Source organism: Lygodium microphyllum, chromosome 28, assembly GCF_053477565.2.
Source record: "Lygodium microphyllum isolate KBCC chromosome 28, Lygodium_microphyllum_v1.1.10, whole genome shotgun sequence".
NCBI classification, from domain to species: domain Eukaryota; kingdom Viridiplantae; phylum Streptophyta; class Polypodiopsida; order Schizaeales; family Lygodiaceae; genus Lygodium; species Lygodium microphyllum.
The window spans coordinates 97,141,126-97,166,262 of record NC_141162.1 but is presented as its reverse complement, the minus strand read 5'-3'; the positions used below and the strand labels follow the sequence as shown (position 1 = coordinate 97,166,262).

Here is a 25,137-nt window from a genome sequence, read left to right as displayed (position 1 = left end):
GCCAAAGATGAACTCCATTTGATTGAAGATTCTATAAAACCAATTTTTGGAAGTAATGACCAAAATCTACTATGATTAAACTACTAGCAAACAAAAATAAAATGTGAACAACAAATAGGAATAGTTTTGTTCATGTTTTCTCTAATACCAATCACACACATTGGATGATGCTAGTATCATTGTGCTTCTTGAAACACCTCCGTTTGCACCTTAAGAGCCCACAAATACATGGATCCTCTCTCAAATTTTGTAATATGGGAGATAGGTATCTCCCTCTTCTTATGCATCTCATAACCTTAAGAAGCATGTTGAATCATCGCACGAAAATTAATTTGTGACTGTGGAATGGGAGAGCAAAACACCTCCCTAAAGTTTTGGACCAATCCCTTATCATAAGGGTTCTCTGGCCTATGATCATGGACACGACGACGCCGGAAAAACTCAGCAGTGGTCTGACAATCAAAACACCTTTAGACACATCTCTCTCTCTCTCTCTCTCTCTCTCTCTCTCTCTCTCTCTCTCTCTCTCTCTCTCTCTCTCTCTCTCTCTCTCTCTCTCTCTCTCTCTCAAACAACTCTACATCATTATCACAGAATAAAACTTCAATGCCTAGGATATAAGGGCCAATTGTGAACCAAGTGCCAAAAGACAACACATTAGGGCTAATAGCGTGACAGTAAGGAATATGCTAAGAATCTTACTTAGTTTTCACCCATTTATTTGCTTAAAGATATCACATCACTAGCTCATAAGTGCACCGCTACCTTGAGAAACCCCCCAAATTGATTTTTTTGAATTGTATATAAGATTCTAAAAATACAAATTTCAATATTAAGCTCATTTATTTCTTATTGATGTCACCTACATACTCATATATTCAAATCTAGAAGAAAATACAAAATGTGAAATCCCCTATAGTGTATGTTCTCCATCAAGTGTTCTATGATTAGGCCCTTACCCTACTAGCTTTCATTGATCTCATCGCAATTACTTCAATGTCTCTATTTAGCTTTCAGTCATATATGAGTCACTTAAATTGATACTGAAGAATAAGATTATGAAGAATTTTCTCATTACTAGGTGTTGTTAATCTTATAAATCACTTACAACTCTATCACATGCAAGGACTGCCTCTAAACATCATCACCTAGCCTCATGTGGAACTACAACCTACCCCAGTATCAGCCACAAGGTTATTCTACTCCCCTCTCTAGCTATGTTAGGGTAGACCTTCCAAGAAGGCCATCATTACAATAGGGGCATCCATACAATGGATAAGTACTATTAGAACTACATCTAGCAAAGGGATCCCAAAGAAGTTTCCTCCAATAACACCAACCATAGACATGCAATTTGTATTGTGTGAGATGAAAAAGACCGATCAAGATCTATGTTGTAGCGTGCCATGAAGAAAACATTAGAGCAATTGAACAATGCGAATTGTCTTGGACCTCTGTGCATAAGAGAGATCAAGAAATGCAATAGCCCATTAATCAAGGTACCATTGAGTAGTTGTGTGGCTCCCAAGGATTAGCCCAATCTGATTCCACCTCCTTAGACATGGGGATGCACCCCTTTATTCACTCCATCTCATTTAGCATAAAGAGTGGCAATTTAACTAAAACTCTTGGATACCTTGGTAACTGCAAAATAACTTTTGACTATTGTTACCATCCTTTGAGATTGACATCCTTAATGAACCTATATAAATATATTTGATCTAATCCACCTTTGCATTTTCAACACTCCACCCTCAAGGCTACGTTGTATTGATCCTTTTATATTTACATGATTTTAAAAGAGAATCCCCCCATTAAGTTTGACCTATTAGAACACACTCGGACTCATGGCTCAATGGCTTTGTAAGAGTCATTTTAGGTAGTTGACAACTTTTGACTTTTACTACATGATTTCCTTTGAAATGAATATGACCCTAGAAAAGTCCATATAGATCAAGTGGAGCGGTTGATATAGAGTCCTCATGCAACTCCACTATAATAGCATCTTAACTTCGATATTCTTGAGTATTTCTTCTACTTTCTTGCATTCTTGGAACTTGGCTTCTTTCTAGTAGCAACTTGACATGTCATGACATGTTCTTCCAAAATGTAAGCATGCAACTAACATAGTGGCTAGTTGTGCTCTAGTGATTGATGACTTGTAGCCCCTTCAATGATGCTACGTGCCCCTAACCTAGACATGTTATCATTCCTTGTCCTCCCTACCATTAGCCTATTGCTCCCCCTTGTTATGCTAGACTCCTACCAAGAAGCCCTCCCAATGTTGCATTTGACCTTTGCTTTCAAGCATGAAAAATTTGTTGATTTGCTATGACAACATTGTAGTCTGAAGTACATGTGAATTTACCCAATTTACTACAATAGCATTACAAGTCTCAATGTTGATTTGCTACAATACCATTGTACATCTGAAGTACAAGTTAATTTACTCAGTTTGATAATGAATTGAGTGTGCAAGGTTAGGGCAAAGCACTATGATCGATGCATGAATAAGGCTAAGGTTTGGAACTGAGACTTGCATATATTACACATTGATTGCAATGTGTAGCAATATGGGACCATGTTTGTATCTCCAATGTCATTCTTGCAAGTCATTGAACTAAGAAGAACATGTACATATATGCAATGTACTTGTTAGAGTGTGAATGGATAGACTTATCATACATTTTATCAAGGTTAATGAAAGCAACTAAGGACACTACCTGGAAGTCTAGGCTATATAAAAAATGAGGCACATGGAAATCATTGACATTAAGAGAGTGTTGATTTACAACAATATAGTTTATGATCACTACTCTATAGATTATTTCTGAAGGTCAATTTCACAATCCTCTAATGAAGACTCTCCTCAAGACATGAATATAAAGAAGTAATCCACACCAATGCCCTCAATGATAAATTTCCAAAAAGCTTTTAGAAGAGAAATGCACAAGCACAAAAGCCATAAGCAAAGAGGATTAAGACTTTACTCCTTTCCACCCAAGTACAAATGGAACACCCCTTGTGACATGTTGCAAGGTGATACTCAAATTTTCTCTTCAACATCACCCCATTTGATGACGCTTTATATGAAGACTACCAAGATGATTGATTTCTCCAAAGTATTCAAAAGGATGATCAAAATGTAGATTTAATGAAGTCTTCCAATAGGCTTTTTAAAGACAATGAGTTTGCAAAAAACTAATCTCTTTGATCCATTACCTAAACCTAGAACCCTTCAACGAATCATTTAGGAGATAATCTCCTCACCTCCTCAAAAAACTCTATAGTCTACATTCTAAAATCCTTGATCTCTAACTTGACACACTCTTGGACACTAGCACCTCAAACACAATATCTGGAATATCCAACATTTCTCCAAAAAAATATCCAAGATAAATAACATCATCAATGTCTATTCTGTCTCTAAGAAAAAGCAAGTAGTTGCTCAAAAGAATAATCTACATTGCTTGATTGGAGATCTAAGATTGTCTATATCTATTCAAAGTAGTTGGCTTCAATAGGATAATAGAGACTGATATCATCAATCATCTAAAACCTATCACTCTACATTTTTCAAGAGTAATATTATCCCATAAAGGATACATTTATATTGCTCAACTACTATAGCATTTTCCAAAACACTATTATTAATCACGCCATTTTTCAAGAGTAATATTATCCCATAAAGGATACATTTATACTGCTCAACTACTATAGCATTTTCCAAAACACTATTATTAATCACGCCATCATGTTCCAATGCTTGTGAAGATAGGTCCAATAAGTGATTTGAAAAAGAGAAAAGAACCTAAGAAATTCCCCTCCACCAAAACTCACAAGATATCAAGACTTTCTCCTCTTATGATCCACTTAAATTCTAGAGCAACAAACAATATTTTATTTCATTCCCTATAGTTCCTCATATGAATCCTACAAAAGCAACTCATCTTGGGATGAGTCCAAAAGATGTGCTTATTTGCACAATGAATTCAATAAATTGTTGTCTAGAGGACTAATAAAAGCTAATAACAATCCTTGGGTCTATCAAGCCTTTTATGTCAAGAAACAGCCTAAACAAAATGAGTGGGGAAAAGAAAATGGTGATCAACTACAAACAACTAAACCAATCCCTAGTTGACAACAAGCATTCTTTGTTAATAAAAGATGGCCTACTCCAAAGGGGGGAGCAGCCCAAGTCTTCTCCAAATTTGATTTGAAATCTAGGTTTTGGCCATATAAGATCACTCAAGTAGTCAAGAACAAGGCAACATTCTCTGTCTCAAGGCCACTACCAATGGGTAAATTTATCATTTGGGATAAGACAGTTCCTTCACTATGGCAGGAAAGAATAGATTACATGTTCTGGCCTTGCACCACTATTGGCAATAACCTCATGTTTTCTAAAGGATTCAAAGATCGCACAGTCCACCTAGAGCAATCCAGACCCTATTGGCCTAAGAGCAGAGCTGATGCTAATGTCAGAACATGATATCAATATGTCAGCAAGGGCCAGCTGCAACTCCTATTGAACAATCAGCTTCTTGGAACCCCGTACTCCATTGAAGTGGATATTGTTCATGTTCCAAGATGCAAGGTGTATCCTCATGGGAAACTCTAGGGTCTCCTCAACAAGTTCCTATTCAGCGTAGTTGAAGACAAAGAGGGGGGATCATGTGCCATCTAGGGATGCTTGGCTCTCAGTGTAGAGGGGGGTAGCGTCCTTCTTCAGGGGGTTATCGGCCCTGCTACCCTACTAGGCGGCCCCAAGAACGCAGAGAGGAACCAGTAATATGACAGTTTGAGAACATTGTTCACCAATTTCAGAACATTAACCTCCAATCGGTGCAAGACACGACACCTCCTTTATGGTCAGATCAGCCTCGTGATGTACCTAAACTAGCCTGCCCCTGCAACAAAACAATGTCACTAATTAGGGGGCTCTCACTTTATCGGCCCCCTTCCCCCAATTCGCCTATCCTAAGGAGCCAACAGATGCGCCTTCTCATTCCAAGATTTGTGAAGCATGAAGATTCCCACCTCCAATTGAAGTGAGAATTCCCCATAGATTCGCCACTCCTATGTACGACCATAGCCCACATTTGTAGAATTCCATACAAGTAGTTGGGTGTGGCAAGGGAAAGCCCCAAGCTATCAAGAATGACGGGGGGCTTCACACCAGATAGAAAGGTCCACTCTGCAGCTTTTTAGGGGGTCATCCAGGTGTATACCTCGTTGTCTCCTCGGGGCGAGAAGGGATGACAAGAAGAGAGTAGGAAAGGGGGCGTTAGGGGGATACCCAAGGAAGGGGGAGGAAAGGGATACTAAGGGAAATTAGGACTCAAGAAGGACCGCATAGAGAAAAAGATTAGATTAGTGATATCAAATCAATACGTGTAAAAAGCCTTCCATAGGATCCACAATATCAAGATATTCGTAAGGCCAGCAAGCCTTGCCACCACCCTCTCAGAATCCCTCTTTGGCCTAGGAACTTGTAAGGGATGACAACATTACTAGGGCTAGAAGATTGGTTCTTTAGCCACCACAGTCTTATCTGCATGATTGGAATGAGAGTCAAAGTTGGAGGAGGATGAAGAGTCAATTTTTGCCCTTCTTATGCTTCTTCCACCAAGCCACTAGCTTCTCCTATAATCTTTTCAAAGATGCCCCTTCTTACCACAGAAAAGTACTTCCCCTCCTTGACACCCCTCTATACAACCAAAAGGGCTATCACTTATCTGCTTTGAACTTGAGTAAGCAATCTCCCTTGTAGCCTAGAGCAGACTCATGTTAAAACAACATGGAGGTAAGCTTACAAGATCCAATGAAATTGAAGCCCTCAAGGCATTGGCTACATCATAAGCTCAAGAAGGAGCTTGTAAAGCACCATCCCCACCATAGATGCTTCAGGAAGGCCAGCTTGCATGTGGCAATGTTGGTCTTGGATGATCGTCACTTGAAAAAGAAAGGACTGAATTGAATCCAATCAGCTCAAGCTTGATGGTCTGGAGTAGATCATAGAGAGTGATAGCCCTCGTGCAGACGAAGCTTCACCCACATCTGTGGGGGATGTTCCATAGGAGCTGAGTACAGATAGGACTTCCTTGGAGCTATATCAGAGAATAGTCGAGTACGCTGTGGCATCTTCAAAGCCCCAATCAAGGACTACTTTCTTGAATTCTTCTTCATCCCAACCAGATGGTATTGGAGAAGGTCCTCGAGGATGAGGCACTGATCACAAAACAATATACCACAATAACTTTTACACAAAGCACGCCTTTATAACAGCACTTCAAGTAGCATAATCAAGCCCTTTCAGATTATCATCAGCAGTAGTATATGGAGGCGCCATAGGAGTAAATGAAGATAGGAAAGGAGAAAGAATTCGAGAGAGATACCTGGTCCAATAACCCAAGCTATCAGGAGTTCAACAGTTCAATCACACACAAGCATTTGATGCCACAACAGTGAAGTGAGTGTACTGTCAGAGGCACAACAACAAACACAGGAGACTGTCTCTTAAGCTGAAAAAACAAAACACTAGTGTGATTAGATCAGATCAGCAGAAAACGCAGACTCAGGACAGTCCAAAGCAGAGCCAGCCCAAAGACGCAAGGTCCAAGAGGGTCAAGAATACTAGGCAATAGCAGTAGCAACTCTGGCAGGAGCACTGAAAACAGAAGGTTTTCAGCTTCTTGAGCAGAGAGAACAGGTCGCCCAGCTTAGAAAACAAGTCACCCAGCTAGTAGACAGGCAGGCCTGAGTGTAAGAAGGGCTGGGGCAGAAAAACGCAGGGTGTAAGAGCTCCAACAGTAGAAAATGCAGCAAATTCAGACCTGAAATCGGTAAGTACACTGCAGCAAACAGCACCAGAAGTCTGATACCATGTGAGAATGCACAAACAAACAGAAGCATGAAAACAACAAAACACAAACACTAAAAATGAAGCAATGGAATCCATAAAGAGAAGCATAAGATGTACAGTACAGTACCACCAGGGTACCAACACGCTGATTACCAGCAGTGCCTCCAATCTCCCTCTTTCCAAGGATGTGTGATGATGCAATGATACAACTGAGAATGGAGATGATACAACTGAGAATGGAGATGACTGTACATAGGCCTCAGGATACAACTGAGAATGATGCAGTGATACAACTGAGAATGGAGATGACTATACATAGGCCTCGGGATGAGACCCTAGATGACAGATCAGACCCAAAATGAGCTGCCCAGCTGCCCATAAAGCTGCCCAACTGAAAGCTTATAAAAGTTCCCTAAAGACCATGAGGAGTTCCAATCAATTATCTTCAATGCAATGTATGCTTTTTATGAATTTGATAGCATGAGTAATATGTATACTTAGTGAACTTAAATTTTTCTTTCTTCCCAGCAATTATATGAACACAGTCTTCGTAAAATCAATATCTGGTATGATTTGAAAATTTGAGAATGTTTTGGTATGCAACATATGAAGACATCAGGGAAACACGCATACTTTGAATAAAATATGATAGTGCACCAAGAATAAATCATGAAATTTTGTTACAAAATCACTAAAAGCTCATTTTAATTGTGTCTAAGGTTCCATTCCAAATCATAGTTTCAAGAATGATCCTAAATGGGACCTCATTTGCCATATTGAACTTTTTCAGGCATGCATTTGTTCAAGCAAGCTACACTGCCGTGAAATTAAGCTTAACCAGCCATTCAACTCAACTAAGAACCCGTGGCTTACGACCTTGGCCTTACATCACTTCAAGAGCCTCTCCTCTTGTGAATCAGACTCCTTGCATGCAAAGAGCACCTTGCTGAGTTGGGAGTATTGCATGCTTGAATTGCTTGGAGAGGAAAATAACTCACCTACTCTTGGATAGGAATCATTGAGGTATTATCCAAGTGAATACCTCAAGTGTTTGAGATCAGGATCTTTGCTCTCATTGGACACATAGAACCTATCCATCCTTGGCCCATTTACATTGTAGAGCTTCCAAGGCTAGCCAAAAGAAGTGCGTACTAAACCAAGCAAAATATAGCATATGCAAGTCTTGCCTTAGACCATAGAGGTATTCCATCATGTAATACCTCGAGGGTACTCTCTTCATGCCTCCCTCTTGACCATCCACTGTGGTCCATCCACAACTGATCCCTTAACTGGTGTCATGTCAGATATGACTCCTTTTGAGGCTTACTTTAGGTGTAAACCATCTATTGCTCATTTTAGGGACTTCAGATGTGACACGTGCATATTCCAAAGGAGGCAAATGGGAACTTGGATGGAAAGTCCATATGCCACATCTTCATTTGCTACAGCCAGCTCACTCCAGGATATCAGACCTATGATCTAGAGCCTTCACAGGTTACAGTTAGCAAGGATGTTATCTTCCTCAATGATGGTGTCTAATGTACCACCGCATGATGCGGTTCTTCATGATCAAGATGTGGCGCTTCTAAGGAGACACAAACCATTGCTTCACAGAATCCACACCTTCCATCTTTGCTTCCTATTCTGCAGAGGACATCCACCCCACACTCCCACCATAACCACAGGTTCAGCCTCCATGAGAGTTGCCAATTGTGGATGAGCCAAAGCCACTCAATGTATAGAATCTGCCTTGATTGTGCAGTCTTAACAGGAGGATGTAAAGGCATGTTATGTCACCCTGAGTCTCCAATGTCCAGTTTGCATTTAAGAACACAGTCCATTTGTTGATGTTTTCTGCATTGTCATGCTATTGGAGCCCTTTCCAAAGTAGAAAGAGCTTTTTCAGGTGAGACTGAGATCCTAATGGTGAAGTCACCGCTCTCTAATCTTAAGTATGAGTGGCTTACCTTCTCTCTCCGTACTTTCAGAGAAATGGCTGACATTGAAGTAACAACAGTGTACCCCTATATGGAGGTTATAGATAGGTTATTTTCAGCCTACAGCTGAAAGGAATCACAAGCTGCCGACAAAGTTTTAGAAAGAAAAAGCCCGAATGCCTCTAAAAACATCAAAACATCAGTCTCTCCACATTGCTTGTCCTAACACAATGAACCAAAGTATCACTCTAGTGACATCAAACAAAATGGTTAATCATAGAAAACACTGATCCCTCATATATAATCGCACTTACCTGTCTTGGATGCCATCAATTTCAACATTATACCCTCTACAGTCAATCATCGCACCATTCAAACGAAAATGTTCTGATAAGAATGAAAGTAGGAATGGTAGGAAAGAAAAACGAAGCAGCTAAAGGACTATAATATAAGGGGAAAAACATATTGAAATGTATAACAAAAGGCATACCTGATTCGTGCTTATCAAGTACACATGAAAACATGTAAGCCCCCCAGCGAACCAGGTTATCAAGGTTGCAAGAACCAAAAGAATCACAGAAGCCGGAGACCTTTGCAAAGCTTTCCATACTGTATGTGGAGGGTCAGCCATCAACATTTTCACTCTCAAAGCACACATTGCAAAGATGTAAATGGACAACAATGCTGCCAATAGTATAAAGAAGAAAAAGTGTATGTAGTTCCGCTGCAACGTCATATAATATACAAGTCAAACTTAAGGCAGAGAAGACATCCCCCCCAAAAAGAGAGGTGATTGCTTCGTATAACCAAATTTTTTGCCTTAGTACTTCACAGCTTCAATGACAGCATCATGCAACTTACTTTGCACTGGGTAACATCAAACGGACAGAACAGGGTCATTTTCAACTGTTTACACTGGACATAGACCTAACTGATGCAACTACATTATAGAAGATCGAATAGTAACATACTTGCCCAATACATTGTCCAACCCATTGACAGTGATGATCGAAACGCTGAACACAATTATTGCATATAGAGCAATGTGAAGCCCGAGGAGGCCTATACATTTTGCAAGTGATGCAATATTTGTATGTGATCCCATTTTCAATTTTCTCCTTCACTGGCCCATTTGACGGCTCTGTAATAGATTCTCCAGATGGCTTAGTGACTTCACCACGAGGAATTATACCAGGATCTCTGCCTGCTGTAAGCAGGAGAAGCAATAAAACCTGAATGTAGCAAGAACATTCCATTTCAGCATAAAGCATGTACAGAGTGCCATAGAAATTTACTCACCAAAAGTTTGTTACAACAGCAAAAGTATTAAGTGGATCTGATGGTTTAAGCAAGGTTTTCCGCATACTAACAACACACGTGTGAAATAGAGCCACCACCATAATAGCCACACCAGCTTTGTGTGGAAAGTCCTCCATAAGATATCGACCCACAAACAAACAGAATGTCAATATAGGAGCAAAGATGAGGAACAATGTGATGACCAAATACTGGATGTCAGGACCCAAAACCAATCTCCCACCAAACAGAATTATCTGCAGAAAAACAAAGCAAATACATGTCATTGAAATCCTAATTAACCCTTGGAAATATTAAATCTTGAGCCTTCATGATTTTTCTTTTTGTAAATCATGATCTAAAGAGAGCAAACAAATATTCTAGATTCTTAAGGCATCTATGATTGAGGAATCTCAGCACCATGGACTCAATTATAAACCTACTATACAGGGCTCCAGCCCAACATTTCCAGCCTATGGAAAACCAACTAGATTTATTGCCAACAATCCCGGAAACAAAAGAGCTTCGCTCAATTCTAATCCAAATCACCACAAAACCTTTGTTTGCATGTCCCCAAAGTGATGGCCTAGTGGTAAAGCATGTGCTTCACAACCTAGAGGTTGTGAGTCCAGCCCCACAGTGTGCATCATGGGTAGGGATACCTATGTTTACATGGACTCGTCCCTTGACCACTCGGGTGAGCCTTTCTCCATGGCTGGTGGCCCGAGGAGGAGGATCCCAGTTGTGATCAAGCTCCAGAATTATCATTGGTGTCCACAGGAGATGCCTACATTATTTCATAGCTAATATTGGAGGGGAGGCACCCCCCATTGTGGGCATTCGTGTGCGTGTGTAAAGAAAAAACCCTGTTTCTGTGAACTCTCCTTGCCATATGTCTTCATCCTATACACTACTACCTTGGTTAGGCTGAGAATGAATGGCTGATCTGATATGCATTGAAAAGCGATTTGTTACGAGTCAAAAACCCTTAGCTTGGCATGATGTCATAATCTTATTAGCATGTAGCCAAGGCCCACATTTGCATTCTGAGCGCCTAACCATGAGGTAGCAAAACTTGCCCATACCATTTGAAATCATTGGCATGCATTGAAAAAAGAATTCCAATGCATTCGTCAAACTAACACCCTGATTTTGTGAGAAAGAGATAGGCGATGGAAGCAAAAGAAAGCAACTGTTAAATACATGATGAAGTGAACAAGAAGACAAGAACATGTGAAATTAGTGAATGAAGGACCAATCAATTGAATCCATGTACCAAAGCATGAGAGTGAATACAAATCACATGGGCTGGCGTAACTATTGGAGTGCTCCCAGTCTCACTCTCTCCAACAGAATGCGGGCGTGTTGAGTGTCTGATCATACAAACGGAGGAGGAGATAAAGCATTATATATAAGCCATGAATAGGCACAAAATGCAGCAAGTTAGCCAGCTAGGGAAATGCCCAAAAAGTACGAGTTAGCCAAAGAACACAATATTAGTGAGTTTGGGAATCTCCCAATTCCCATTTTTTTGAATACTAAAAAGGTGGCACGTGGATAACATGCCCATAAGTTTTTCAAAAACATATGATGTGACCTATCACAACATGGAGTCGTCATTGATTGATGAAATGAAGAAAAATGCTAAGGATTTTGAGAGAGTACCTGAGCCGCTTATGGTTCATTTTTCAACGATGAGAGGTTTAACGGTTCAAGATAACACAAGAGATAGGAACATGAAGTGTACGAAGTGTGGTGACTTTAGGTACAACAATTGACATGCATGGACCCTCTCTTGAGGGTAATTAGGATCAAAGGTACTACCAGCATAAAAATGCATGTTAGATGATGTCTGAATCAGGTTGATGGCTGCATATAAAGCCAAAACAGCTACAACTTTATCAAAAACCAAGGTGTAGATGGTCAAAATGTAGGTGGAGAAGCACACAGCAAGGTAGATACAAGTCGATAAGCAGCTGACTTAATTCATTGAGGTATGCGTGTTTTAAGGTCTTATGTGGTATTATTGCTCCTTGTATTTTCAAGTTGGCACTAAACCCTACAACCTACCAATTGATCGGAGTGAAGACTTGGATCATTCAGTACTCCTTATCTTGGATTCCCTTTCTTGATGGGGCTTCACACTTTGGATCAACAGAGAGACTTCTCCTCTCAAGGCCGAGTTCTTGCCTTTCCTAAGGCGACCTTGGAGGGCATTCATTTCATAGGTTTTCAACTAGACATGCATCTCACTCTTCTTCTTTGGGTGCTTCTCCTTTCCCCCCATCGGTATCAATATCTTTGGGAGAAAGGCGATGCTTCTCTCCTCTTTCACCATCCGCGGTGAGAGAAGGAGGTATTCTTCTCTTGGTGCTTAGAGGGTCGTGGTTCTCCGTACCATTTTATCATCATCCGGTTGCATCTTGATGATCATGATTGTAAAAAGATGCTTGGGCAATTGAACAATCCCCCTGTGAGGGGCCTATCTAAGTGGCACCATTTCATAGCATGTTTCTTGAGAATGACATTTTGCATTACCCCATTCATTGGCATTCTATTCTTGTAAACACACATTTGTGCATATTTATCATAGGTCACAAAGCAATCTCCCAAGGTAGTCTCTATGGTAGCATCCCACACATACGCTCCAAATTATCATCTTGACCAACACCCATGAGTAGATGGGATTGCTTTTTGTTTTGTGATGTATTGGATCTAACCACCCTTTATTTCTTTGTGGGGCACAGATCTTTAATAGGATCAAAGCCTTAATCAAAAAAAGAATTCAAAGCAGTTCCATCGCCTTTGTAGGTCTTGGTAGGCCACTCGGCAATTGACGAGCACCCTCTGCCTTGCCCTCTCCCACGTGACCTTTGGGCTCCCAAAATAAGAGTACCATCATCTCTGTAGTCTTAATAGGCCATTGGGCAGCCAGCAAGCACCCTTTGTCCAACGCCTTAGCTGCTTTGGGGCAGGAAGCCTCGGGGCATAAAAATGGACTGAGGTATACTTTGTAGTCCCTCGTAGGTACTAGTTTTGGGCGTAAGAGGGGGTTCTGAGCTTTAAAATGCATTATAAACTAATTAGCTCTTTAATACAGCCCCAAAACAATACTTATTATCAAGGGAATGTCTGTGTCCCATAAGCCAAACCCTCATTTGGGAGGATCCACTCATCTATAAATAAGAGGAAGCCTATCCACTCAGCCCATCTCTTGCTTTTTCAGGTACTCCATCAGCTGGCATCAACTTCTCCACTGCTTTCTACAACCCCCATGGCGGATACCTCAGCTCGTGCCAGCAACCAGCCTGCATCAGCTCTTGGCAACTAGCAGTCTACAGCCCTCCAAATATTGTGTTTGCTGCAGGCAGCAGCTTTCCAACCTGTCCACATTGTTCCCAGCTATCAGTATCAGAGGCTCCAGGTCATTGCTTTTGCTGTTGCTAGCACATCTGCTGCTTGCATTTGCAGCATGCAGCTGTCACCATTGTCTCTAGGGGCAGTAAACAGCTGTTTTTTCAGTTTCCAGAGCCCTCATCTTCCTGACATTCCACAGTTGGAATTGGCCACTGTTTGATGCTGCCACTACATGTTCAACCTAATCCAGACTCTACAAAGTATAGAGTACGACATACTCTCCATCCCATACTCTCTGCCCTGGTTCTTGAGCGACACAGGAGTTTGAGGTTTTGCATTCACTTTGAGTACGACATACTCTCCATCTCATATACTCTCTACCCCGGTCCTTGAGGCCACAAGAGTTGAGGTTTTGCATTCACTTTGCATAGTGTGTTTACTGCATTGAGCATTGTATCCATTCACTATTCATTCTTATGAGTTCATTATCTCTGAGTTACTTTTCACCTCTGTGTTCTTCTGTTACACTTTCTATTTTTTGGTACATGTCTTTATCCTTGCTGCTCAAGTATTTCTTTACAATACAAGTGTTACTTGTCAGAATATGCGACAATGCAAAGAAACACTAGGGTTTGCAGGGGGAAACACAGAATGTGTATGGCAAACACTGAGAGAGAAGAGAAACTCAAAAACACAAGAGAACAAGATGATGAAGCATTGAATCAAGGTATGTGAAGAAAAGCTGATATAGCAAGCTGAAGCTTAGAAGATGACTGCATTGTCCTGTCTGAATCAAGCGACAGCACCTATGGGAATCTACACAGTGCAGGGAGTGAAATGCAGTCCTCCAGGCAGTGGGTATCAAGGTAATCACGAGAAGGTGAAGGATAGCTGTGGAGGGAGCGAAGGCAGTCCACTGATGCCATCAGGGAGGAAGAAGATGATCAACAGTTGTCGAGGAAGCGAAGCGTAGTCCTCGAACACTAGGAGATCGGCCAAGTAGCAAAACGCCAGATGGGATATAATGCGAGAAGCTTGGCAGCAGCAAACGCAAGGTGGGGAAGCCTCCTGATCGCAAAACGCAAGTGGCAGGGGCTGCAAACCTGACATCGAGTGCCGGAAGGCTAATGCCAAGTTGGAGAATGCTAACAGCAAGCTAAGGATGATGATGCCAGCAAGGGGAAGCCCTCCAAATTGAAAAACGCAATTGAAGGTGGAGCTTGAGAGAGAAGAGTGTTTACGCCAAGCTGAGGGATGGTGATGCTAGGTGGAAGGTGCTCCAAATGCAAAGGGTGATGGTACCTAAAGCTAAGGGGGAAGATAGTGATGGAAAAGATCCATGAGCCACGAACCGTAATGTCCTCTCGAAGGGGTGTGAGGGCAATGGAAGGGCTGGAGAGAGGAACAGTGACTAAAAGATGGAATGAACTGAGTGAGGGGGGGCCTATATGTAGGCACTAGTCTTCTAGGGTGGCACCCCATTGATCACTCTAAGGTGGTGCCCCATTGATCACTCTAGGATGGCGCCCCAAATGTGGGCACCCAACCCTTTTTGGGATTGTCAATGATGAAACCCTAACTAAAGCAACTAAACCGAAAGAGTGGTTTCTCAACACCCCCTCTCAAGCCCAAAAAGAGATGAAGAAAGAGAAGTGAAGAGATGTAAGGAGAAGATATAGAGGATCTCGAAGATCCAAGATTTCTACTTGAAAGGTAACCTGTAGTAAGGAATAGTAGACTGGATGAACTCTAGAACCTAACGCCATCTCGACAGAGAAGTCACTAGCTCTGGAACTCCATGTTGAAAGGAATTTGAAGGCCTCGTCAAACCTCCAAGGCCCCGAGCTAGGTGATATCAGAAGATCTTAGGTATCAAGAGGAAAAATGATTGGTCGAAGACAGCCATCCCCAAAGAGTAAAGGGTGGGTAAAGAACTTCATGATGAATAGGTGCCTCTCTAGAGATTTAGGGGCCCCCTCGAAAGTCCAAGAAGAAGTAGAAGCCCTCTCAGAGGGCATGGAAAGAAAATCCCCCTCCGAATCGCCCTCTGTGAGAGATAGGGAATCTAAAAACTCATGGATCACAGACTGTGAATCATCTGATGATGAAGAAAGTGCCACCAGTCCTACCGAAGAAGGCATCTGGGGTGTTAAAGATGTTGAAGAACTCCTAGAGGTGGCCTCTCAAACTTAAGTAGTCAAGGGTGGGGAAAGGTGAGGCTCATACTGAGGGCAACAGTCAATGTCTCTCAATGGAGTAGACTATAGAGCCAAAGTAATGGAAGGTGTCGAGCAACCATTATCTCTCGAAAGAGTGGACTACCAAGGAGATGGTATCCAACAATCACTATCTCTCGAGTAAGTGGACTACAAAACCACAGGTTGTAGAGGTGGCATTCCTAAAACCCTAAAAGAAGTAGAAGCGACCTCCATAGCACACTGCAGTGGTCGCAAGGAGGTCAAGGTACCAAGTGATCCTCCTTTGGCTCAAAAGGACTTAGCATGCATCAAATGCATCTTATTGCCTTGAGCATAAAAATCTGAAATCTAGTGCAAAATAGACTTTGTGACCCAGAAGGAAGAGGTGGCACAACGAGCGCTTGGGGATATACACATATACTATGATAGGGTCAGGAGCAAAGTTCGATGTCGGCAAGCATCGTTGGGGGTGATGCCAAAATAGAAGCACCCAATGGTCTGTCCATCTGCCTATGGAAAAGTCATAGCACCAGAGTGTCAACCTATAAAAGGGATGGTGGGAGGGAGAGGAAGAGAAGGATTTCTCCATCTCCCAATGATGCAACAAAAATGAAGGGAAAAATAAGTAGACGATTGTCGACCCACAACCTGTCTTTGCCTTCTCTGATGAACAAGTTCTCTAGCTCTCTAAGCTCCTACGCTCTAATACCATGTCAAATATGCGACGATGCTTTGACATGGGACGATGCAAAGAAACAGTAGGGTTTGCGAGGAGAAACATAGAATGTGTACAGCAAACACAAAGAGAGGAGAAACTCAGAAATACAAGAGAACAAGATAATGAAGCACTAAATCATGGTATGTGAAGAAAAGCTAATACAACAGAGCCGAAGCTCAGAATATGACTACATTGTCTTGTCTAAATCAAGTGGCAGCACCTGTGGGGATCTACAAAGTTCCGAGTGGTGGGCTATCGAGGTAATCACTAGAAGGTGAAGGACAAATGCTGAGGGAGTAAATTGCAATCCTCTAATGCCGTCAGGGAGGAAGAATAAGATCACCAACTATAGAGGGAGCGAAGCACAGTCCTCGAACACCAGAAGATGGGCTAGGTAGCAAAACACCAAATGGAAGATAACACCAAAATCTTGGGAGCAGCAAATGCAAGGTGGAGGAGCCTCCTAACTGCAAAATGCAAGTGGCAAGGGTTGCAAATCTGATGGTATTCTTTTTAGCTTAGTCTCAAAGTAGAACCTTTGAATGAAGCAAAGGATCACCATAGGGCTCCACTTGAAGTGGATTCAAACTTCCTGATTAGCTTCTACATCTACATGTTTTCTCTCTCTAGATCAGTGATTGTATATACTAGACATCCTCACATTGAATGTACAAATAATCTATGTAGTATGCATTTAATAGATATCCACCCTTTAACTAGAGAATCTCTAACCTAGATCTCCCATCAACACCTGCAGCTCCTTAGATAATGAACCTCATGGTAGCTCCTTGGATAATGAACTTTTATTTCTCTTGTTTTTTCATAGAAGAGAAAATAATCCTATTAATAAGACTCCTCAATACAAAATATATCAAGATAAAATGTAAAATATAAAGCATCCCTGTAAGGGACTTCCATATCAAAAACTATGTAACAAGGAAAAGTCTATTACAAAGCTTTAATCAATAACGAATTGAGATGTCGATAATGCCAGACCATGTGGGTTTGGAAAAGGAAGAAGGTGCCAAAATCCCATGTTCTAAGAAAAGCATCTCTCCTCCTCATGGTCTCTGAATTGCCCTAAGCCCATGTCTTGAGAAAAGCATCTCTCCTCCTCCTCCTCATAGTCTCTGAACTGCCTTGTATTCTCTCTCGTCTCCCACGGAGAGTATGCACTATTGAGAAACCACTTCTTCAGTTTATACACTACAATTAGGGTTTCGCATTGACAGCCCCAAAAAGGTCGGTGCCACTTTTTCAGTGGGTGCCCACACAATGGTGCACCACCCTAGGCAGCTTATGCCTATAAATAGGCAATCACTTCATTCATTCTTCACCACCACCAACTCACCACCCTTAGTCATTCTTCACCCCTCTTCCTCCATCACTGCAACACTCTTCCCTCTTCTCTCCACTGCCGCCCATAGCCCTACTTGAGGGCATTGCAGTTCATGGTCACCCTTCCTCTTCTCCTTCAGGCACCCTATCCCATCACTCAAGTCCTACGTTTGGAGGCTTTAACCTACTAGCATCATCATCAGACTGCTGGCAACTTCACTCCTCCACGTGGCAACAACATCCACACCTTGATGTCAAGCTACAAGCTTGCGTTTGTACTCCTAGAGACCTCCTCTACATCTAGTGTTACCTTCCCTATCCTGGCATCAGCATCTTCCTACCGGCATCACCCCACATCTGGTGTCCATTTCTACAGCCCCAGGTACCTGCATTTTTGGGTTGGCAGGCCTTCACATGCTGCATTTACCCTCTTGGTGGTTGATCCTTCACCTAGTGTCATCATCCATCCCCTGGCGTCAACATCTAGGCTGCTCTTCCTGCATTTGACAGTTTCGACACACTCTGGGATTTGCATTTTGCTGCCCAAGCCATTCCCCGGCATCTGAGGACTATGTTTTTCTCCCTCGATAGCTGGTAATCATCTTCCATGTCTCTGACAATATCAGAGGACTACGGTTTGCTCCCTCAACAACTGTCTTTCACCTTCCAGTGATTACTTCCATAGCCCACTGCCTGTAGAACTACATTCCGCTCCCTTCACTATGCAGATTCCCCACAGGTGTTGCCGTCTGATTCACACAAGACAATGCAATCGTCTTCTAAGCTTCAGCTTTGTTGTATCTGATTTTCTTCTCGTAGCATGATTCCATGCATCATCACTATGTTCTTCTTGTGTTTCTGAGTTTTTCTTCTCTCTCAGTGTTTGCTGTACACAGAGTTTCTCCCTGCAAGCCCTACTCTCTCTCTCTAGTCTTTGTCATTTTTTGACATGGTGTTAGAACCAAAGGTGCTCATTGAGCTACAAAGATCCTCTACATCAAAGAAGGCAAAGATAGGGTGTGGCATCATCCACTGATTTCCCTCTTCATTTCTACTGCATCACCAAGAGATAGAGATACCCTTCTCTTCCTCTCCTACCCACCCTCTCTTTTACAGGTTGACACTCCGGTGCTATGACTTCTCCACAGGCAAATGGACAGTCCACTAGGTGCTCCTCTTTCGGCATCACCGGAACCCCCACCAATGTTTTACCACCATGGACCTTTACTTCCTATACCCCCAGAGTATATGTGTCTATCCCTAGGCACTCATGCCACCTCTCCCTTATGGGCCACAAAGTTTCTTTTGCATTGGCTTTAAAATCTTTATGCTCAAGGTAATAAGACGCAACTGATGCGCACTAAGCCCTTTCGTGCCACAAGAGGATTGACTAGCACCACAGCCTACTCGTGACCACCACAATGCACTACGAAGGTTGCTTCTACTTCTTCTAGGGTTTCAAGAATGCCATCTTGACAACCGCATTTCTACAGTCAGCTTCATTGAGAGACACTAATTGTTGGCTACCGTCCACTCAGCAGTCTGCTCCTTCGCAAGACAATGGCTATTCAACATCTTCTATTACTTCGGCTCCGTAGTCTGCTCCACTAAGAGACAGCAACTATTGCCCACCCTTGGCTCGAGCCTCACCTTTCCCCACCCTTGACTACCTAGGTCCGAGAGGCCACCAATAGGAATTTTTCAACATCTTTGATACCCCAAATACCTTCTTCGATAAAAATGGCGGCACTTCATCATCAAATGATTTGGAGTCCATGATCCATGAGTTTTTAGATTCCCCATCTCTTGCAAAGGGGGCCCCTGCGTCTCCACCCTCAAGGGGAGCACCTCCTTATCATAAAGTTTGTCACCCACCCTTTACTCTTTAGGGATGGCTATCTTTGAGCACTCATTTCTCCTATTGATACCCGAGATCTTCAAGTACCATGTAGATCGGGGCCTTGGAGATTCAGCCACAACTTGGTGACGATGTGTTTGAATTCCTTCAACCATGGAGTTACGGAGCTAGTGGCTTCTCTCCCGAGGTGGAGTCCCATTCTACAATTCATCATATCGACTGTTCCTTACTACAGGTTACCTTTTAGGTGGAAATCTTGGATCTCTAGGATCCTCTATATCTTCTTCGTATCTCTCTTTGCTCCTCTTTCTTCATCTCTTTTTGGACCTGAGAGAGGGTGTTAAGAAACCACTTCTTCAATTTACACACTTCATTTAGGGCTTCGTACTGACAACCCCAAAAACGTATGTTGTCCACATTTTGGTCACTTTTTCAGAGCACCCACATTATGGTGCACCACCCTAGACAGCTTATGCCTATAAATAGACTATCCATTCATTCATTCTTCACCACCACTAACACACCACCCTCAATCATTCTTCACCCCTCTTTCCTCCATCACTCCGACACTCTTCCCTCTTCTCTCCGCTACTGCCCATACCCCCACAATATCGCAATTCGTGGTCACCCTTCCTCTTCTTCTTCAAGCACCCTATCCCATCACTCAAGTCCTGCATTTGGAGGCTCCACCCTGCTTGCATTTGTACTCTTGCAGACCTCCTCCACATTTGGTGCTACCTTCCCTAGCCTAGTGTCAGCATCTTTCTACCTAGCATCACCCCACATCTGCTGTCACTTTTTGCAACCCCAAGTACCTATGTTTATGGGTTGACAGGCCTTCACATGATGCATTTGTCCTCCTGGTGGCTATCCCTTCATTTGGCGTTATCATCCATCCCCTGGCATCAGCATCTAGGCTACTAAAACCAGCCTTCCTTCTCCGATAGGGTGGTAAATAACCTGATTAAGCACTATTTACAGCAAATAACAAATTCAAAAAACTGAAAAGTACACTTTACCATATAATCTTGGACATTAGACATCTTGTTGGCCCCAAACTAGCATCCCTTTCAATATTTATTTAACTTAATTGAAAAAGAAGTTGGTGTACAATGGGAGTCTCCCAATCCCTTCCGGTATTCCAACTCCCCTTGCTGTTCAAAACGACCAGCAAGACTTTAATCTGTTTTTCCCCTTAATTCGGGCAATCAATTGGCCTTCAACCGCTTTGATGGAGATGGAAAATGCCCCAAATTCAATTATTTGCTAGTCCCTCCACTTGAATAGACTAAAAACAGCTTCAGCCCTGTTGAGTCTTAGAGCTTCCAATTTCTGGCACGCTTCCCAAGGATGCTGCTAAACCCTAATTTCTACTGTAGATTAGGGTTTACAGCAAAGAAATCTGAAATTTCTTAGCCTCTAGTGATCTCAATACTGCAATCTTTGGAGCAAGACTGTTGAAAGGCTGGGAAATGAGAGAGAATGTTGAGAGAGAAAATTCAGACTTTCTTTGCGAAGAACTAAAGAAAATCTGTCATTTACCACTGCTGCCCTATCTCAACAACTTGTAGATGCAAAGAACTAAAGAAAATCAGTCATTTACTGCTACTACCCTATCTCAACAGCTTGTAGCTACTGTCACCTATTGTTGATTGGTCTTCTCGTGCCCTTGGCTGCCAGAAGGTCCTCCAATGGCTGCAAATCAGACCAGCAGCATCCCCTCCCTCTCTTTTACAGGCAAAATACATTAAAAATGCCTCTCTCCAGCCTCTAAAGACGTTTTTCAATCTTGCATGGTTATTTTTTACAAGTGGCAGCCTTCTCAAATCGTTTTTCAAGAATTATCCATAATTAAATATTAATTTTCAGTCTTCAAATACTGAAAATTAATCTAATAATTATTTCAGTGCCCTAAAAAATAATTTGACTGGCCAATAATTAAATTGGCTAGGCAACTTCCATTCTCGAGTATCTCTGTGCAATCTTTGACCATCAGATTGGAGTTAGGTACCATTAAACACCACTTCTCTAGTGTCACCAACTAACACTTATTGCCAAATGGATGACCTAGGCCAACAACTGACACTAGATACCACCAAGTACCTGTGTGGCATAACTTATAGGAACTTTTGCCTTTGATATCCTGTGATTTCATGGGGTCTTGGACATGTAAATGTACTCTAACCCCAATTACACCTCACATGTGCAACATTTACTTAACCATGTGATTAAAAATTAATCCACATGTTAAGTGAGGTTTAAAAAATACATGTCCTCACGACAGCTACTCTCCCTGCGTTTAACATCTCCGACACACTCTAGGATTGCTGCCCAAGCAATTCCCTAGCATTTGAGGACTACGGTTCACTCCCTCAACACCTGTCCTTCATCTTCCAGTGATTACTTCCATAGCCCACTTGCTCGAAGAACTGCGTTTCGCTCCCTTCAGTATGCAGATTTCCCACAGTGCTGCTACCTGATTCGCATAGGACACTGCAATCATCTTCTGAGCTTCAGCTTCGTTGTATCAACTTTTCTTCCCATAGCATGATTCAATGCATCATCACCATGTTCCTGTGGTTCTAAGTTTTTCTTCTCTCTTAGTATTTGCCATAAAAATTTGGCAGATAACGAGCTACCTCAAAATAAGATAGGCATGACACCCTTGTACATCCTCATATCCACACGTTGATCATCTATCTGTGACCCCTATGTAGCAATAATATAGTTTGCAACCTTGGCCTGAAATCCTTTGTAAGTATCGCTCACCACCATCGCGACGCTCGGCGTTACCCCCCACTCCGTTTGATCGCGCCCGCCCCCCAATGGGGTTCACGTCCCTCGCCCCTGCCATTTTACGTCCCGCCAGTTCATGCCCCCAGATCGTGGCCCACCGTTTTTTTCTTTCGCGGGCATTTGTCCCCGCCTTTGGCCACCCACGTGACTGGCCAACTTGCAAGCTTGGCGCCTCCCCCCACCTGTCCAACCAGGCGTGACTGCCCCCCCCCCCCCCCCCCCCAAGCTGTCATTCCCCTCCCCCTCCCTGCCCAGACATTTCGCTGCCCCCTCCCCCAAGCTACTTTCTGCTCCAATTCTCCCCCTCTAGCGCGCTTCCCCATCCCCAATCCCAAACCCAACCGCGGTGGATCAAAAACGACAGATTCTCTTTCCCCCACCCCCCTCTCGCCATTGATCCCCCCACCCTCCAGTTGCTCCCTCTATCTGCAGCAACTGCCCCCCCCCCCCCCCTCAAGTAGCACCGCGATATGATTGGTAGTTCTCTCAGAAGGGACGCACAATGGAAACCTTTGGTCAAACGCCGGCGCACTCTATGAGTGCCCCCCAGTCAAACACCTTACGCGTACTCCTCTCTGAGGAGCAGCTCTTCGCCGTCCGAGCTAAGGAGTTAGAGCTAATGGAAACAGCGATTTATGGTCAAGTAGTAGGACATACCCCAGCCAGGGCCCAACTTCGGGACTGGCTTTACTCCACATTGCACATCGGCACAGCGCAGATCGTGGAGACGGCCCTATTGGGTCAAGGGATCTTCATGGCCCGGCTCAACTCGGCAAACGCAGCTCCTGAGTTACTCACCAGTGCACCATATGCGTCCACGAAAGGGGTCATATACATGGTCCCTTGGTACAGTGGCTTTACTGTGGAGGCATTTGGACTCCACAACACGTTTCTTCGGCACCAGATCACCCTTCTTTTCCCCGGCTTGGCGATTGAGTATCGCGAGTTGGTGAAAGACTTTGGACAGCTCTTCGACACTGTCCTTCCCACGTCTTTCGCGGATGCAGTGACAACAGTAGGAGTCCCAAAGGTACGGGTGGCAATGAAAGAGGTCAAGAATATCCCTCAATTCCTAGAGATTAAGGCAGGCGGGCATTCCTTTAGACAGCAAGTCATTGTGACTGGGCAACTAGGACAGTGCCTGCGCTGCCACGACTTTGGGCACCAGGCAGCAGTTTGTACGCGTTTCGGAGCTAAGGCGGCTCCGCCCACAGGCTCGCAGGTGGACGCCGATGGCTTTACTCGGGTCCAGAGACGACAGAGAGGGAGATGGCCAGGGGGGATGCAGCTAGCTCATCAGACCCAGCCTCGTCAACAGGGTGCAAGCGGGCGTGCGACGCCCCCTCAGCAGAGCACTCCACAGTCCCCCTGTCCGTCCCACCCGGCAAGACCGTAGTCCCTCCTCCGCCCACGCCACAGACTGCCCCGCCCGAGTCCCCACAGTCCCCTCACCTACCCACCTCCCCCCCCACTGACCTTGGCCCACACCCCCCTCTCCAGAGCCACCACCCCCCTCCCCACACCCGCCATGTATCTCCGTCCATCCCACCATCTCTTGATCCTCTTCCCCCCCACCACCCCCCCTACCGAGCACCCCCTCTAATCCACACTCGACTTAGGGGACCCATCCCCCCTCCTCCCACAGGGGGTGATGAGCCACACACACCTACCTTCTCCGCGCACCAGCAGTCTTCCCCCTCCCACACAGCCACCAGCTCATCTGCCCCTGCCACTCCCCATACTTTCCCGAGACACGCACAGCTGTTGTCACAGTTCTTCCACAGTGGCCCATGGTTCTACTTGAGAGTAGCGGAGCACGGAGAGTTTCCACTACCTCTAGAGGTGTGGGGATCTTCGTGGTTCGTAAGTCAAGGAGGGGCAAAGGTCCACCTATCGGATAGACCAAACTACGTCTTTTTTCTTCAGGCCTCTCACTCAAGGAAATGGACGACTACACAGATTGAGGAGTTGAAGAGTCAACAAGTGGCGGATCACATCTCCCAGTGGGGATGGGAGATGAAGGATTAGCACTGTTTGCACAATAGTGGCCTGGTTACATGATGGACATTAACTAGTGGGCTGGTGCCAAGGTCCCACACTTAAGCATCATTTTTAGAGCCCCCTCCACAGTGGAGAGCTCCGAGGGACATGATCGAGCAGCCCCCGGCACAGGCGGCCCGTTTCTACCAGTGTACAAAGTCGCGCTTCTCAGCATGGTTGATAGATGCACTGATAGTGCTACCTGGTGCATCTATCATCCCTATGGTTCAGCCGAGGGCCACCATGAGGAACTGGAGCTCATCGTCCAGACCGGTGGCAGAGCGCACTTGCATGCCCCACAGTCTCTCATCCTCATCAACAGCATCTACACCGAACAGATGCCTATTCGGTCAGTCCTCACAGGTTTCCCCATAAGCTTACACCTTGCATCTTGGAATGTGAATAGCCTCCACTACAGTGGGGCACGTAGTTCTAGAGGTTGATTGTTCGGCAGGAGCTGCAGCCTGCCCTTGCAGGACGGATTGACATCTTGCTTCTGCAGGAGCACAAGCTCACTCCCACCCAGGTCCAGCAGGTTGGGAAGGTACTTCCGAGCAGCTCACACACGTACTGGGAGCACGCTATAGGTGCCCACGGCAGAAGTGGAGACGTATGCACCTCTATTGGCCCGAGTCTCACCGCTTGTGTACGAGATCACGGAACGATAGTGGTAGAAAGGGTTCTATGGATCAAACTAGATATTGGGGACTCGTGCATTGGAGTCCTCAATGTCT

At 43.9% G+C, this 25,137-nt stretch overlaps 1 protein-coding gene across 1 annotated transcript in view; it reads right to left on the bottom strand.

The window, feature by feature from the left end:
- Nucleotides 1–466: 466 nt before the first annotated feature.
- Nucleotides 467–25,137, bottom strand: part of LOC148011781 (protein S-acyltransferase 8-like) — a 44,201-nt gene continuing 19,530 nt past the window's right edge. The window contains exons 2-6 of the mRNA XM_087670148.1: nucleotides 10,173–10,355; nucleotides 9,774–10,034; nucleotides 9,293–9,526; nucleotides 9,117–9,152; nucleotides 467–9,024 (exon numbers count right to left, since the gene is read on the bottom strand). Coding sequence (XP_087526274.1) covers nucleotides 9,144–9,152; nucleotides 9,293–9,526; nucleotides 9,774–10,034; nucleotides 10,173–10,355 — 687 coding nt within the window. The 3' untranslated portion in view covers nucleotides 467–9,024; nucleotides 9,117–9,143. The remainder of the gene's footprint in view (nucleotides 9,025–9,116; nucleotides 9,153–9,292; nucleotides 9,527–9,773; nucleotides 10,035–10,172; nucleotides 10,356–25,137) is intronic.